This window comes from Amblyraja radiata, chromosome 15, assembly GCF_010909765.2.
Source record: "Amblyraja radiata isolate CabotCenter1 chromosome 15, sAmbRad1.1.pri, whole genome shotgun sequence".
Classification (NCBI taxonomy): Eukaryota; Metazoa; Chordata; class Chondrichthyes; order Rajiformes; family Rajidae; genus Amblyraja; species Amblyraja radiata.
This window is the reverse complement of record NC_045970.1, coordinates 30,036,698-30,052,538: the sequence shown is the minus strand read 5'-3', so window position 1 is coordinate 30,052,538 and position 15,841 is coordinate 30,036,698. Positions and strand designations below refer to the sequence as shown.

General features: G+C 39.0%; 1 protein-coding gene across 2 annotated transcripts in view; it reads right to left on the bottom strand.

Annotated features, from left to right (window-relative positions):
- Positions 1–15,841, bottom strand: part of eno4 (enolase 4) — a 59,867-nt gene that overhangs the window by 22,537 nt on the left and 21,489 nt on the right. For both annotated transcript variants that reach the window (XM_033033950.1, XM_033033952.1), the window contains 4 exons: positions 14,254–14,444; positions 9,949–10,088; positions 6,506–6,675; positions 3,850–3,981 (listed from right to left, as the gene is read on the bottom strand). In XM_033033950.1, the coding sequence (XP_032889841.1) occupies positions 3,850–3,981; positions 6,506–6,675; positions 9,949–10,088; positions 14,254–14,444 (633 nt within the window). The remainder of the gene's footprint in view (positions 1–3,849; positions 3,982–6,505; positions 6,676–9,948; positions 10,089–14,253; positions 14,445–15,841) is intronic.

Genomic DNA, 15,841 nt, shown 5'->3' with positions numbered 1-15,841 from the left:
TTATCGCGGAGCTCCGCTATAAGATCTTTGCTCTCTCCCTCCCCCGGCCCAACCCAACCCTCCTGCGCCACCACTACCCCACTTGCACTACTCCCCTCCTCTCGCCCCACTGCCCCGGGCCGCGCACCCCTTCTCCCCGCCCAAGTCAAAGACCAAAGCGAAGATACGGGAGCGGAGGCGGAAGCAAAGATCCGATCTTTGGCCGGAAGCAAGATGGCGAAACAAGATGGCGGAGGCTGGTTGCTAAATTGGGTCCTATAATCACCCGTGAATCTGCCCATGACCGTACTACGTGTTTTGCGTAGGAGTAGGCCATCTTGCTCCGCTATAAGATCTTTGGTCATGATAGGGTGGAAGTGGAGTAGATGCCTCCTTTGGTGAGAAAATCTATAATTAGCAGATCACTGTTTTGAAATAAGGGGTCATTCCTTTAAAAATGTTTTCTCTCACAATTACTAAATGCCCCTAATTAATATGGTTGTAGCTTAACCAAAGAGTATTCATCCAAACTTATTTTACAACATCCGCCATTAGAATCTACAATCATTCCAATGCAATACCACAGGAGTAGGTTGGAAAATAAACACCAAATTGAACCTTTCTTCCAAATGGTCATTGAAAGATAACTTCTGTCTGCTTAAGGGACTGTCCCACTTACGAGACTTTTTCAGCGACTGCCGGCACCCATCATAGGTGGCTGGAAATTTTCAACATGTTGAAAATTCAGCGGTGACCAGAAAGACGCTACGACACTTTGGAGACCTCTCACGACCATAGGAGACCTCTCACGACCTCTCACCCGCGACATGACGCCAGGGGGTCGCCTGTATGGTCGCGAGAGGTGTCCTATGGTTGTGAGAAGTCTCCAAAGAGTCGTAACGTCTTTCTGGTCGATGCTGAATTTTCAACATGTTGAACATTTTCGGCGACCTATGACGGGTGTCGGCAGTCGCCGAAAAAGTTACGTAAGTGGGACAGGCCCGTTATTTTCTTGAACTATAAGGCCACTGCTAAAAAAACTCCAAACTTTGGCACAAGTGGGGCAGAATGTTTGCGATGTGCCAAATGATGAGTGATGTGGGTGAAAGGACATTTTTGCTGAGCCCCAACAAAGTGATTGAGATCTCAGTCCTGAGTCAGGGACTACCTTGAGTTGCCAAGATTTCTTAAAAGTGGGGGTTTGAGAACACCCTTGAAGAGTCCTCTCTGTTTCTCTTGGTAATCTTTTTCCACGAATGAGCTCAAAGCATATTTCATCTTACCTGCTGTTAACTTTTATCTTAAGAAAATAAAATCTTGATATACTTTGAGTTTGGGTGTTTCTACTGAGAGGGTCTCCAAGGGAACCCTGATGATTTCTCCAGATGAATAAAGACTTTTATATCAAGTAGCTTTGGCTTCCGAGTCGCTAAGTTCACAAGGTGCTATATTTTCCAGGGTCTACTTGTCGAGTGAAATTGGTCCACCTGCGCCATTGCACAATGTTCTACGAATGTTTAGTGTAAGGTCCATTTTCTCATATGCCTCAGTCAATGAGTGCAGTATGACCAGGAGCCTGATCTCAATATGTGCACGTTTGCAAAAATCATCTCCGCTTTTAAGCTAATTGACTGAAGCTAGAATCTATGGTGGAGTTAAACATAGAAAATCGGTGCAGGAGTAGGCCATTCGGCCCTTCGAGCCACCACCGCCATACAATATGATCTTGGCTGATCATCCAAAATCAGTAGCCCGTTCCTGCTTTCTCTCCATATCCCTTGATTCTGTTAGCCCTAAGAGCTATATCTAACTCTCTCTTGAAAACATCCAGTGAATTGGCCTCCACTGCCTTCTGTGACAGAAAGTTCCACAGATTCACAAGTCTCTGGGTGAAAAAGATTTGACTCATCTGCAGTCCTAAATGACCTACCCCTAATTCTTAAACTGTGTTCCCTGGTTCTGGACTCCCCCAACATCACAAACATTTTACCTGCATCTAGCCTGTCCAATCCCGTAAGAATGTTATATGTTTCTATATGATATCCTTTCATCCTTCTAAATTCCAGTGAATATAAGCCCAGTTGATCCATTCTTTCATCATATGTCAGTCCCGCTATCCTTTTTAAAACCATTAAAGAGGTTGAACTGTTTTCCATGTATTATGTAGATCAACTCTACTCTAGCTGGATGTCTGTTGGTGGAGAGGTACAATATTACACTGAGAAAGATTGAGAAAATGGATTTAGTAATGAAACTGATTTGTATAACCTCAGTCCGCACTGGAATTGTGTCTGAGTTCATAACCACAATTCTCCTGTCTTTCATGTAGCGGAAGATCATCTCTGACCCCTCTCAACCTGGCCACAAACTCTTTGATTCACTTCCCTCTGGAAGACGACTCCGGACTGTCAAAGCCGCCACAGCCGGACATAAAAACAACTTTTTTCCACAAGTAGTAGCTCTACTCAATAACCAAAAATATGTAGCCTCTCTTTGCTCTGGTATTTTATGTAATTCACATGTTTAATCGATAATGTTTTATTATTAATGTTTTATGTGTCATTCCTAACTGTCACTGTATGTCATGTTGTCACTTGTGGGCGGAGCACCAAGGCAAATTCCTTGTATGTGAATACTTGGCCAATAAACTTATTGATAAACTTCATAAACATAGAATGGAAAATAATTTCTTAGTGCAACAAAATCTTACGAGGATTCTCCAAAGTCTTTCACAAGTGGACTTGTCAGGAGTCTTTGTGAGGTCAGAGACGGACATCTACAGTGTTTGATGCTGCTTTCTCCATTTTTTTGGAATTGCACACTGAAGATCATGTCCATTGAGGCACTTGATATAAAGAATTCACATTACACTTTGGAGACCACCTGCATGGCCACTGGAAAGACACTGTTGTGTTCAGTTGCCATGACTTTATAGACCTGGGATGAGACTGGACCAGAGAATGATGCGAAATTGGGGTCAAAGGGTAGGTTTGCAGGGTGGGATCTTTTGTGTGTTTAACCTTACATCGTCTCGACAGGCATGTCATAATCAATCGGGTGTTGCTTAATTTATGTTTTTTTACACCAACAATCTGTTCTTAGGATCATAACATCTTCATTGGACCTTGACTGTTGGGTGCCTATACGGACATCTTTTTTTCCCTCGAGGCATGATGGGATTTATGAATGTCTTGAGTGTCCTTGGTTATTAATTCCAGAATGTCTCAGTCATTTGTTTCTATGTCTATTCTTAGTAAATCTGACCTGGTGGGTTCAGGTAATGATGCCAACAGTTTTTTTCCGCTGGTGCTAATCATATAGTACCTCATAGAAGTTCCAGATACTGTAAACACTCTGTGGTTCCTGTTAGTTAATAGTTGTCAGATTATCAGTAAAGATGTCTTCATGGAGTTCTTAAAACATTCAACATTGATATTCTTCCTGCAATGTTTCTGATGCTACTGTTGTGTTTTGATGACTCTCATAAAATAGCCCAGTGGCTTAGTAATGGTCGTGAAAATTTGCATGTATTCCAGTATATTCTCAGCACAATTACAACAGAAATAACTGAGGGAAAAAAAACTTCTTTACATGAATACACAATTTCAACCTCTAACAGGTTTCTCTGTGACTTTTTGTGGTTAGGCCAGTAACATAACATAAATTAACATACCAGTATATACAGGACCTTAATTGAAGTTCATCTTAATAGGCCAGCTACTGAGCAGAAGAATTACTGCAGAAATTATAATTCTTCAATACTTTTACAAACACAGGAAATTGTTTTCATGATTCAGCAAATTCGTGTTCTCCAACTGTTTTTCGCCTAATGATGTATAAAACAATATAATGCACAGTCAAATGTCTTACCTGTTTATAACCAAGGCCGGGTTTTGGAATTGCTATCACTTCCTTCAGCAAATGTACTTTTCCCCCAGAGGACTTTCCACATTCAAGTATAGTTATCAAGGGAAGTGGCATACTCATCTCTTTCCGGGGTTCCTAAAATTGAAAATGATTGTTTTAGGCTATACCTAGAACATGCAGATATGAAAGTGATTTAGATACGGTTATAAACTATTCTTCTAGCACATGTATAATTTGGACTAATTTTTTTCATTTTAAGATACATAGCAAACATGTTTTCACCTAAATATTTGGGAAGTTTTTACATTGCACTCAAGCTAAATTTCCATCATTTAAATCCAACAACATATTGCACTACAACTGGCACGAACTATGTATGTTGCTATAGAAAGTCTGAGGCATTTGAACTCGTATCAAATATCAACATTAAGTGAATGTTAATTTTGCACAAACAACATATTACTTTCTCTCCTGAAAGGTGACAGCAACCAATTTTGGATTGGAAGACAGAGGTGAGAGAGTGGCAAATTAAACTGCATTTTGTGATTGAAGTCAATTGAACCTCACATATCAGAGTGGACACTAATTCTCTAACTTTGTAAGTAGTTAATACAAGCGAGAAAGTTAGACACATAATGTTGGAGTAACTCAGCGGGACAGGCAGCGATTCTGGAGAGAAGGAATGGGTGACATTTCAGGTCGAGACCCTTCTTCAGACTGATGTCAGGGGAGTGGGCGGGACAAAGATAGAATGTAGTCGAAGACAGTAAGACTGGTGGGAGAACTGGGAAGAGGGAGGGGATAGAGAGGGAAAGCAAGGACTCTGGGATGCAAACCATCATCCCTGGGGATTTATCTGCCTTCAATCCCAACAGATTACCTAATATAATTTCCTGACTAATGTGGATTCCCTTCAGTTCCTCCCTCCCACTAGATCCTCGGTCCCCTAGTGTTTCTGGGAGATTGTTTGTGTCTTCCTTAGTGAAGACAGAACCAAAGTACTCGTTTAACTGTTCTGCCATTTCTTTGTTTCCCATTGTAAATTCACTTGTCTCTGATTGTAAGGGACCTACATTTGTCTTCACAAATCTTTTCCTTTTTACATATCTAAAGAAGCTTTTAGAGTCAGTTTTTATATTCCCACAAGCTTTCTTTCATGCTCTTTTTCCCCCCTCTTAATTAACCCTTTTGTTCTCCTCTGTTCTAAATTTCTCCGTCCTCCGGTTTGCTGCTTCCTCTGGTCAATTGATATGCCTCTTCCTTGGATTTAACAATATCCTTGATATCCCTCATTAGCCACGGTTGAACCGCCTTCCCCGTTTTATTTTTTCGCTAGACAGGGATGAACAATTTTTGGAGTTTATCCATGCGGTCATAATCCACCTATTACCTATGTTTTGAAAAACCAAGCTAATAATACCAATATTATCTTTAACATCCATTATTGTTAATTTCCTTGAAATTAGGAAATTAGGTATGAATACACATTTGTCTGAAAGTGTAAGCTTAATTGTTTAAGTAGAGCCACAAGCAGAGTTATTTGAAATGAGACCATTCTATGAAAATACTGATGTACATGTTCATCACAGCTGTTCAAAAACATTTTTTTTTGCTTTTCCTTTCACGATTATACTCATCCTTTAGTTTTTTTGGCAAGTTTAAAACCTACCTTTACTTCATAGTTTTCTTGTAGAAACATTATCATCTTCTACATCTTGATTAATTACACACATGCTCATTTTTATTCAAGAAATTAAGCATCATTTAATTATTCAATGAATCAGTTATTATTTGTATAATTTTTTTTAACAAGTTCCACCTCCCAGGTTATATTCAACCTAATATTCCTTTAAAATACATATATCTAGAACATGACTTATCTATGAATTGCCTTTTATACGTTTGTAAAATAAAATAATTTATTATACAAATTTTGTATCTTTTGACAAATATATCATTGCCACTGTTGCTTTATCCACGTTTGTCTTCAGCAATTCACATCAGTTTTTCATATTAGCCTGTCTTCATAATACCCTGTCCTCCACTTAGCTCAACTATGTTCAAATATCACTTACCCTTGAGAAATAATATCCAATGTTATTAACATTTCATCTCTACTGAACTTACTATTACAACGGATGACAGTGAGCTGCAAAGAGATGTCATGGTAACGACAATGCTAATACAAACTCCTAATACACACTGCTTTATAAATCTAAACCCTTTCTCCCATTATTGTTCTAATTTCACTCTAGGATGCTGTTATGATTTTCTTCACTGTCCTTTCCCTTTTCGTTTTGGATCAATCTCCACAAGATATTCACTCATATTCATATCCATTGAAGAATGCAGCAATGTTAAAGGATGTAAAGCATTGCTTTCTAAATTCTAGTTATATTAAAAGTCCTTTTACAGGTACACATATTCAAAGTGTCATAAATAACTAATAACTTAGTGTTACATATAGATGAAGGTTACAACATGTTGCTATTTTGCTATACAGATACAAGTTTGAATTTTATACTATTGCCATTTTATTTTAATAAATAAAAAATTAAAATTGAAAAAAAAATATATATATAATATATATACGGAGTAGTAATGAATAGAATAAACTTTTTAAAAAGGGACAAAAGCAGATAAAGAAAAACCCTCTTACCTCAGCTTGGTTCAGTGAAGCAATATGTAAATACAAAATAATGTTCTGAAGTCTGGCTGCAGCTTTGGCAATGGCCAGAGACACTGCACCAATTGCCACACTGCCAGGAAAGAATGACTCTGGAGGTTCACGGGGATTGATATTTTTTTCTATAACAAGACTTTTTTTGGCTGAAAGAAAAATGATCAGTATGACTTCGTTGCTTAATTTTGATCATTTAAGACACCTGTCATGGCCCTTAGGAAACTGCAGCAACATCTTCATACAAATTGAGCTGATTTCACAATCCACGCTACTTGTTGAGTTAATCTGTAGAAAGCATTCCAGCACTCATTTTCATTTCCTCTCCCCATCTGTTTCTAGAACACATGATGTTCTGTTGTAAAAATTAGTCTATTTAAATGACCTGACTAGCCAGAATTCACAATAGGTCAGTAAGAAAGTTCAAAGATTTAAAAGTTATAATATGGTTTCAGCTGTAGCTGTAGAAGCAAAGAAAGGCTTTCACCTCTCTCCCATTACACTAGCAAGGCTAGCAGAAAATGGTTTCACCTTTCTCTCATTACACTAGCAAAGCTACAGCACTATAACACTCGATGTTTTTGCACTATAATATAAACAATCAGAGGAATGTTCAGACAATAGTTCTTTCCCTCTACTCTACAGATTGCAATGTACTTAAACAATAGATCAACAAGGTGAAAAAACACGAGTGCTTGAATTTGCAAAAAATAGCTTCCTCGGAAGAACCTGTCAATCTTAACAAGCAAGAGGCTGTACAATGCTCTGTAGATAAAGTATTGCTGAATCGCTGATTATTGGGGTATGAATATATCTGATTGAACATTACCCCTTTGTGTGGGGATAGAGTGAACCTATAGTCTGTATATTACATACTGTAAGCGTTTACTGCCGCACCCACCTGGCGAAATAAAGATTTTACTACTTGATTACTAATTTTATTGCGTTTTTGTCTGTTTGAAGTGAAACAAACCTTAACATCACATCAGCTGTTTAATTCCCACAGTATTGGCAGGGGAGAGCTAGAAGGTCAGGCTATTAGAACTCAAAATAAATAAAAACCTACTTATGGTTCAAACTAATGGATAGGCAATTGACTGGTTGCCGCGCAATATCGGGGAGGAGGGCGGAAGGCAATCTACTGTCTTAGTACAGAAAAATAAGGCCAGTTGTTTAGCTCTTCACAACCAAAATGCAACTATTGCCAATTCTCCATATTTAATTAAAAAAATGTTGAATGTAAGTGTGGAGTCAGAAGAGGTAGCATCTCAGTTGGGAGAGGAAAGTGCAGAAGCAATATTTCAGAACCAGGACGATCTATGTTCGAGTCAGTTTAGGAAGGAGAACAGGAGAGGGCATTATTAGCAAAAGGGAGACCAAAGGTTTCTGGAGATTCTGCTTCTTTTATTCCACAGGAAATGTTATAAAAGATACTTGTGTCTCGTCAGGGTCTCCCATCTGCCTTTCACTGCCAGGATTTGAAAGCCCAAGCAAGCTCTTAGAATAACAATTGTATTTATAGCGGTTCTTTATGCACCAACCTAAGTAAGATAATTATACCAATTACTGCATCATTAACAATTATTGAAAGAGCACATGTTCTTGCTAAATCTGCAGCACAGCTTTGTCCAAATTTATACAGATGCATCAAAAGATTCAGTAGATAAAGTAGGAGTAGCATTTATTGTACCAGAATTTCACATCAAAGTAGGGAAGAGGATCAATAATGAAGTCTCAGTATACACAGGTGAAATGATTGCAATATTGTTAGCGGTACAGTGGGTCGAGGATACCAGGCCTTTATGGACAGTTATTTGTTCAGATTCAAGTTTAGCAATAAAGAGTTTACAGCACAGCCATTCAGACAGTAGACCAGACATTTTGATTGAAAAAGCAACAAACACTATTCAGAATTCAAATGATGGGGCTTACAGTCATATTTTTATAGGTACCAGCACACATTGGCATTAGAGGAAACAAAATGGCAGATAAGGCAGCAAAAGAGGTAACAAAAAGAAGTAAGATTGATTTAAGTATTAACATAGGTAAAACTGAAATCAAAGACATTATTAAGCAAAGACTGAAGGAGAGATGGCAAAAGCAATGGGAGGAAGAGCGGAAAGGACGGTGGTTCTACAGAGTCCAGAGGAAAGTGGGAGAAATGAGATGTGCAGGAAAAAACAGAAAAGAGGAGACAGTAATTTCAAGAATCAGATTTGGACACACTGGTGTGAACAGTACACTTTTTATAATAGGCAAGCATAATACAGGCAGATGTGAATACTGTGGGCAAGAAGAGACAATAGAGCATGTCATTATACATTGATAGAGGTATGAGGAAGAAAGAAGACAAATGAGTGAACGATTCAGAAAAGAAAAAGTACAATTTGATTTAATAGATATTTTACAAAATAATTCTTATAAGTGCTATCAAATCCTAATACTCAGGGTAACCAATTTGTTTGGAAAGATATAGGTCATTAGTATATAAGTTATAATGTTATTTGATTCACACTCCATACCAGTTGGTGGCGGTAATGCACTAAAAAGTTGTTTGCCAACCGCCAAAAAAAAACTACATAGAAGAAGAAGAAGTAAATCTGCAGCACAGTTCTGCAGCAAGTAGTACTGCTGCTTCACTGGGTCCTGGGTTCAATTCTGGCCTCTGGTGTGGTCCATGTGGCTGCATGGGTTTCCGTCAGGTGATTTAGTTTTCTCCCACATTCTTAAGATGTGCAAATTGTTAGATTAAATGGCTATTGTAAATTATCATGGGTGTAGGTGGCCAGAGAATCAGTGAAGAGTTGATGGGCGTGTGAGAAAAAGTAGAGGAATATAGGAATAGACACAAAAGTGCCGAGTGAATCAGTGAGTCAGGCAGCATCTGTGGAGCACATGAATACGTGATGTTTTGGATGGGAATCCTTCTTCAGATTGATTGTAGTAGGGGGAGAAAACTGAAAAAGAGGTAAGAGATGGGAATGGAATTGATTGGAATATTCTGAAAGAGGATATAGACTTGATGGGCCGAATGGCCTCTTTTTTATGTTGTTTGGAAATAATGCATAATGAAGTTATTTGGCACTCCACAAGATTCTTACAAATCCACTGCTGCAAAATGTTAATGAATAATCAGCAAGAACATATTCCTTGTTTTTATCTCACCCCTCTTCCCTCATTCGCAATCCATTACTGTCTGCCATGAGAGTGTTTTAGGAGGCCCTGCAAGCAGATCTATGTGCCAGGGTGGGGCCAGCAGAGGAACTGGGCTCTTCCTATCCTCGTTAAGCACATTACGAACGCACCCATCTTTGCAGAATTTGTCCGTGTGAATTGTCTGTACAAAATGGATAAATTTAACTCCTGCACATATCTCTGCTGTTCAGTTTGTATAACTACTCTGAAGTGAGTTTTAAATAAACCTTTAGGACTTTTCTTTTTCTTGTCTCCAAAAGCAGCACTGACGGGTGGAGGGAGTGATTCTGGCTCAGTTAGCTTCTCTTCTTCGTTATCCTTTTTCGTTTGCTCTTCATCTTCTTCCACTTTCCTCTGAAAATATTCACTGTGTAATTCAAATTCAGATTTGTCACTTGGCTTATAATATTGATGATATACAGTTATAAATGTTATATTTAAAGTAATACATAACTTTTATTCAGGTGTAATGTTCTAATGTCAGGAATCTAACATAATACAGTTTACTTAACTGCCTAGTATCCAGTTTTACTGTCATCTTCATCAATATGAAAGTACCTGTACATGTTTCTCTTTACCATCACCAACTCTTCAGTCTGCTATTATGTGTCACAAAATACCATTTTTAAATACAATTCAGTTTAGTAAGAAGCAAATATATTTATTTACATTATTGAAATATTTTTCACAATTTAAATGTACATCATACCAACATGTAAGTAAGTCCATTGCATTTAGAATGAACTTTTCAGGTCTCGGCTTTGGGTTTTCATCAAAACAAGAACATATTTCTAACCATTGGCATTCACTAAATGGAAAACTTTATAAAGGTCATAAGGAATAAGAGTAGGATTAGGCCATTCGGCCCATCAAATCTATTCCACCACTCCATCATGGCTGATCTATCTCTCCCTCCTTACCCATTCTCCTGCCTTCTCCCCATAAACTCTGACACCTGTACTAATCTAGAATCTATCTATCTCTGCCTTAAAAATATCCACTGACTTGGCCTCTACAGCCTACTGTGGCAAAGAATTCCACAGGGTCATCACCCTCTGACTAGAGAAATTTCTCCTTATCTCCTTCCTAAAAGAACGTCCCTTAATTCTGAGGCTATGACATCTAGTCTTAGGCTCTCCCACTAGTGAGACTGGTCCACTCTATCCAAGACTTCCACTATTCTGTATGTTTCAATGAGGTCCCTCCTCTTTCTTCTAAACTCCTCTGGGTACAGGCCCAGTGCCGACCAACGCTCATCATACTGTAGGTCAACTACTCATTCTTGGAATCATTCTTGCAATTCGCTTCTGGACCTTCTCCAGAGGGAGCACATCCTTCCTCAGATATGGTGCCCAAAATTGCTCACAATTTTCCAAATGTGTCCTTACCAGCGCCTCAACATTACATCCCTGTTTTTGTTTAAAAGCCCTCTTGAAATAAATGCTAGCATTGAGTTTGCTTCCTTCACTACCGATTCAACTTGCAAATTTTTGGGAATCCTGCACCAGCACTCCCAAGTCCTTTTGCACTTTCGCTTTCTGTATTCTCACCCCATTTAGAAAATAGTCTTTGCCTTTATTTCTACTACCAAAATGTTTGACTCCATGCTTTGATACACTATATTCCATCTGCCACTTCTCTGCCCACTCTCCCAACCTGTCCAAGTCCTTCTGCAGAGTCCCTGCTTTCTCTACACTACCTGCCCCTGCACCTATCTTCGTATCATCCGCAAACATTTCCACAAAGCCTCCAATTCCCTCGTCCAAATCATTAATATACAACATGAAGAGTGGCGGCCCCAGCACTGACCCTAGTGGAATCCACTAGTCACTGGCAGCCAACCAGGAAAAGCCCCCATCCAGCCAACCTGCTATCCATGCCAGTATCAGCCCTTTGATAGCATGGGCTCCCACCTTCCTTAGAGGCCTAACGTGTGGCACCTTATCATAGGCTTTCTGAAAATCTAAATAAACAACATCTACTGATTCTCCTTTGTCTGTCCTGCTATTTACTTTGTCAAAGAATTCCAGCAAAGTTGTCAAGCAAGACCTCCCCTTCACAAAGCCATGCTGTCTTTGGCCTAATTTATTGTGAACTTCGAAGTACTCCGTAACCTCATCCTTTATAATGGACTCTAAAATCTTACCAACCACCAAAGTCAGACCAACTGGCCTATAGTTCCCGCTATTCTGCTTCACTCCCTTCTTGTGCAGCGGGGTAATATTGACAATTTTTCAATTGTCTGGGACCACCCCTGACTCTAGTGATTCTTGAAATATCACTATCAATGCCTCCGCAATCTCTAAAGCCACCTCTTTCAGAACCCCAGGGTGCAGTCCACCTGGTCCAAGTGACATCCACCTTCAGCCTTTTCAGCTTCCCAAGAACCTTCTCCCTGGTAATAACCGCTATATTAACTTCCACCCCCTGACTCTCTTGAATTTCAGGCACGTTGGTGGTGTCTTCCACTGTGAAGACTGATGCAAAAAAAATATTAAACTCCTTTGCCATTTCTTTATTCCCCATTATCACTTCTCCTGCATCATTCTCCAGTGGTCCAACGTCCACTCTTGCCTCTTTCTTGCTCTTTATATTACTGAAAAAACTCTTGCTATCCTCTTTTATATTATTGGCTAGCTTACCTTCGTATTTCATCTTTTCTCCCCGTATTGCCTTTTTAGTTACTCTCTGGTGTTCTTTAAAAGCTTACCAATCCTCAGGCTTCCCCCTAATCTTTGCTATGTTATACGCCTTCTCTTTTAGTTTTATACTGTCCTTGACTTCTCTTGTCAGCCACGATCGCCTCCTTCTTCCCCTAGAATCTTTCTTCCTCTTTAGAATGAAAAGATCCTGCATTTTCCGGATTATTGCCAGAAATTCCTGCCATTGCTGTTCCACTGTCATCCCTGCTAGGGTCCCTTTCTAGTCAACTTTGGCGAGCTCTTCTCTCATGCCTCTGTAGTCCTCTTTGCCCAGCTGCAATACCGACACATCCGATATCACCTTCTCCCTTTCAAATTGCAGATTAAAACATATATTGTGGTCGTAACCTCCTAATAGTTCCTTTACTTTGAGTTCCCTTATCAAATCCAGTTCATTACATAACACTAAATCGAAATTCTTTTATCCTGGCAACCTCAACTACAAGCTACTCTAAGAATCCATCTAAGAAGGAGGCACTCTACAAATTCCCTTTCTTAGGGTCCAGTGCCAACCTGATTTTCCCAGTCTACCTGCATATTGAAATCTCTCATGCCCACCATAGCATTGCCTTTTTTACATGCCAATTTTATCTCCTGATATAAATTGCACCCTATATCCTGGCAACAGTTTGGAGGCCTGTAGATAAATCCCATGAGGGTATTTTTACCCTTTTCTCAGCTCTATCCACAATGACTCTACATCTTCTGATCCTATGTCACCCCTCACCAAGGACTGAATTTAATTCCTAACAGAGCTACCCCACCCCCTCTGCCCACCTTTCTGTCATTCCGATATGACGTATAACCCAGAATATTCAGCTTCCAGCTCTGATCTTCTTGCAGCCACGTCTCTGTAATTCCCACAACATCTTACCTACCAATCTCTAACTGTGCTACAAGGTCGGCTACTTTATTTCCTGTACTAAGCGCATTCAAATACAACACCTTTAATTCTGTATTCATCTCCCTTGTCACATCGGTCCTGATTTTACCTAACCTTACTCTCTTATCCCTTCTTGAAAAATCTTTGCATTTCAATAACATACTTTATAGTGGGTGAGTCATTCATTTTAAGTGTTTAACGTGTCAATCAAGCTGGAAGTGTAAGGTCCACCACACTATCTCTGTAAGAACGTAAAGAATGAACTAGGCACAGTGATGACGTTTATCAAAAAGCTGACTGTGTAGGGAATAGCCTTAAATGTGACAAATCCAACAAGGTCAGTGTCAGCAAGTCACCACATTCTCATCTGTCCAATTATAGGTCACACAAACAATTAAGAGGTAGAAATTTCAGGAATTAACCATATAATTATAATGTAATTTTAATGTAATATCTGTTGAAAGGCAGGATATAAGGAGTCATTGCTCCTTCCCTAGATTATAAAACAGTGTTCGGCCAAAATGGGGTAGAAATCCACAAGTACAGATTTCACAGCAAAATTTATTCCAGAAAAGTATCAGCCTGGTCTAAAAATCACAGATCTATACCCTTACTCAATCTGAAAACAAGTTAACACTTTCAGAATGATTACAATTGAAAAGCTAATCCAATTAAAGTCATTAATTTATTCAAACAAATCTTTCACAAACCACCCTGAAATTCAAGTAACAAACAAACTTAAATACTACCAAATATCAAAGAACTAACATGAAGTAAAATTCAGCTCAAGATAAAATGATACAATATGTAAGAATAAAGGAAATGATTAACCAATTGAAAAATAAAAACTGGGAGATTAAGAACGCTGTATTTACAAGATATTAATGTGAAGGCCAAATAATTTTACTGAAAAGAACTGAAGGGATGGAGTATTCAATGACCTGTACCTCAGCAGTTTGTCCACATGTATCTGGTTCGCCGGGAAAAGCCCTTTCAGCAAGGAGTTCAGTGGTTCATTGACCCATTCCAAGGCAATGTTGACAGATTGAGCTTTTTCTTCATTATCATTATTGCCAGTATCTTGTGTTGTATAGTTAGGATCACTACAGCAATTAGACATTGCAGCAAAACATACACTCTGGAAAGAAACAGACTGTTTTAATATACATTTAATGCCGTTAATTAAAATATTTTAAAGTCAAAGGTTTTTTTTCCATAACAGGCAAAGACGAATATGTGGCAAATAAGATTTGTGCCATGAAAGTAGCAACTTCTTCAATAAGAAAGAGCCTAACCATCTTACATTGTCATTCAATAACATTACCATCACCGAGTTCCTCACCATTCACATATTAGGAATTATCATTAACCAGAAACTCATCTGGACCAGCCACATAAATACTGTGACTACTGGAACATAAACAGAACCAGGGGCCAGTTTAAGAATAAGGGGTAGGCCATTTAGAACGGAATGAGGAAAAACGTTTTCACCTAGAGAGTTGTGAATCTGTGGAATTCTCTGCCTCAGAAGGCAGTGGAGGCCAATTCTCTGGATGCTTTCAAGAGAGAGTTAGCTAGAGCTCTTAAAGATAGCAGAGTCAAGGGATATGGGTGGAAGGCAGGAACTGATTGTGGATGATGAGCCATGATCACATTGAATGGTGGTGCTGGCTCGAAGGGCCGAATGGCCTACTCCTGCACCTATTGTCTAAATTAGAGACTACATTTTCTGTGCTGTATAACTCACCTCCTGATGAAGGGTACATTGTATCAAAATAAAGGGCAGGTAATTTAAAACTGAGGTGCATAGAAATTTCTTCTCTCAGAGGTTAGAGAATCTCTGGAATTCTTTATCCCCGAGGGTGGTGAAGGCCAGATCATTTGATATATTTAAGTGGTGATGGATAAATATTTGAAAGATTGAGGAATTGAGGGTTATGGAAACTGACTGAGAAAAGGCCAACGTGAAACAAACATGATAATATTAAATGGTGACCTAATCCTGCTCCTATTTTCATGTATTCTTGTACTTGCCTTGTATGAGTGCAGTTCCTACAGCACTGAAGAAGCCTAACATTATCCAGGATAAAGCAGCCCACTTGAAATGGCACCCTATGAATCACACTAAAGGCATGTCCTCCACCTGCACCAACATCGGCTGCAGAGTGCACCCATCTACAAAATTTGTTACAGCTATTGCCCAGGTTATTTCAATGGCATTTTCCAAACCCATGGCCTCTACCACCAAGAAGGACAAGGGTGGCAAAATCTTCATCTGCAGGCTGACGTTCAGGTCATGTACCAATTGACTTGGAAATATAGTTCAAGTTCAAGTGAGTTTATTGTCATGTGTCCCTGTATAGGACAATGAAATTCTTGCTTTGCTTAAGCACACAGAACATAGTAGGCATTTACTACAAAAACAGATAAGTGTGTCCATATACCATGATATAAATATATACACACATTAATAAATAAACTGATAAAAGTGCAAATAACAGAAAATGGGTTATTAATAATCAGAGTTTTGTCCGA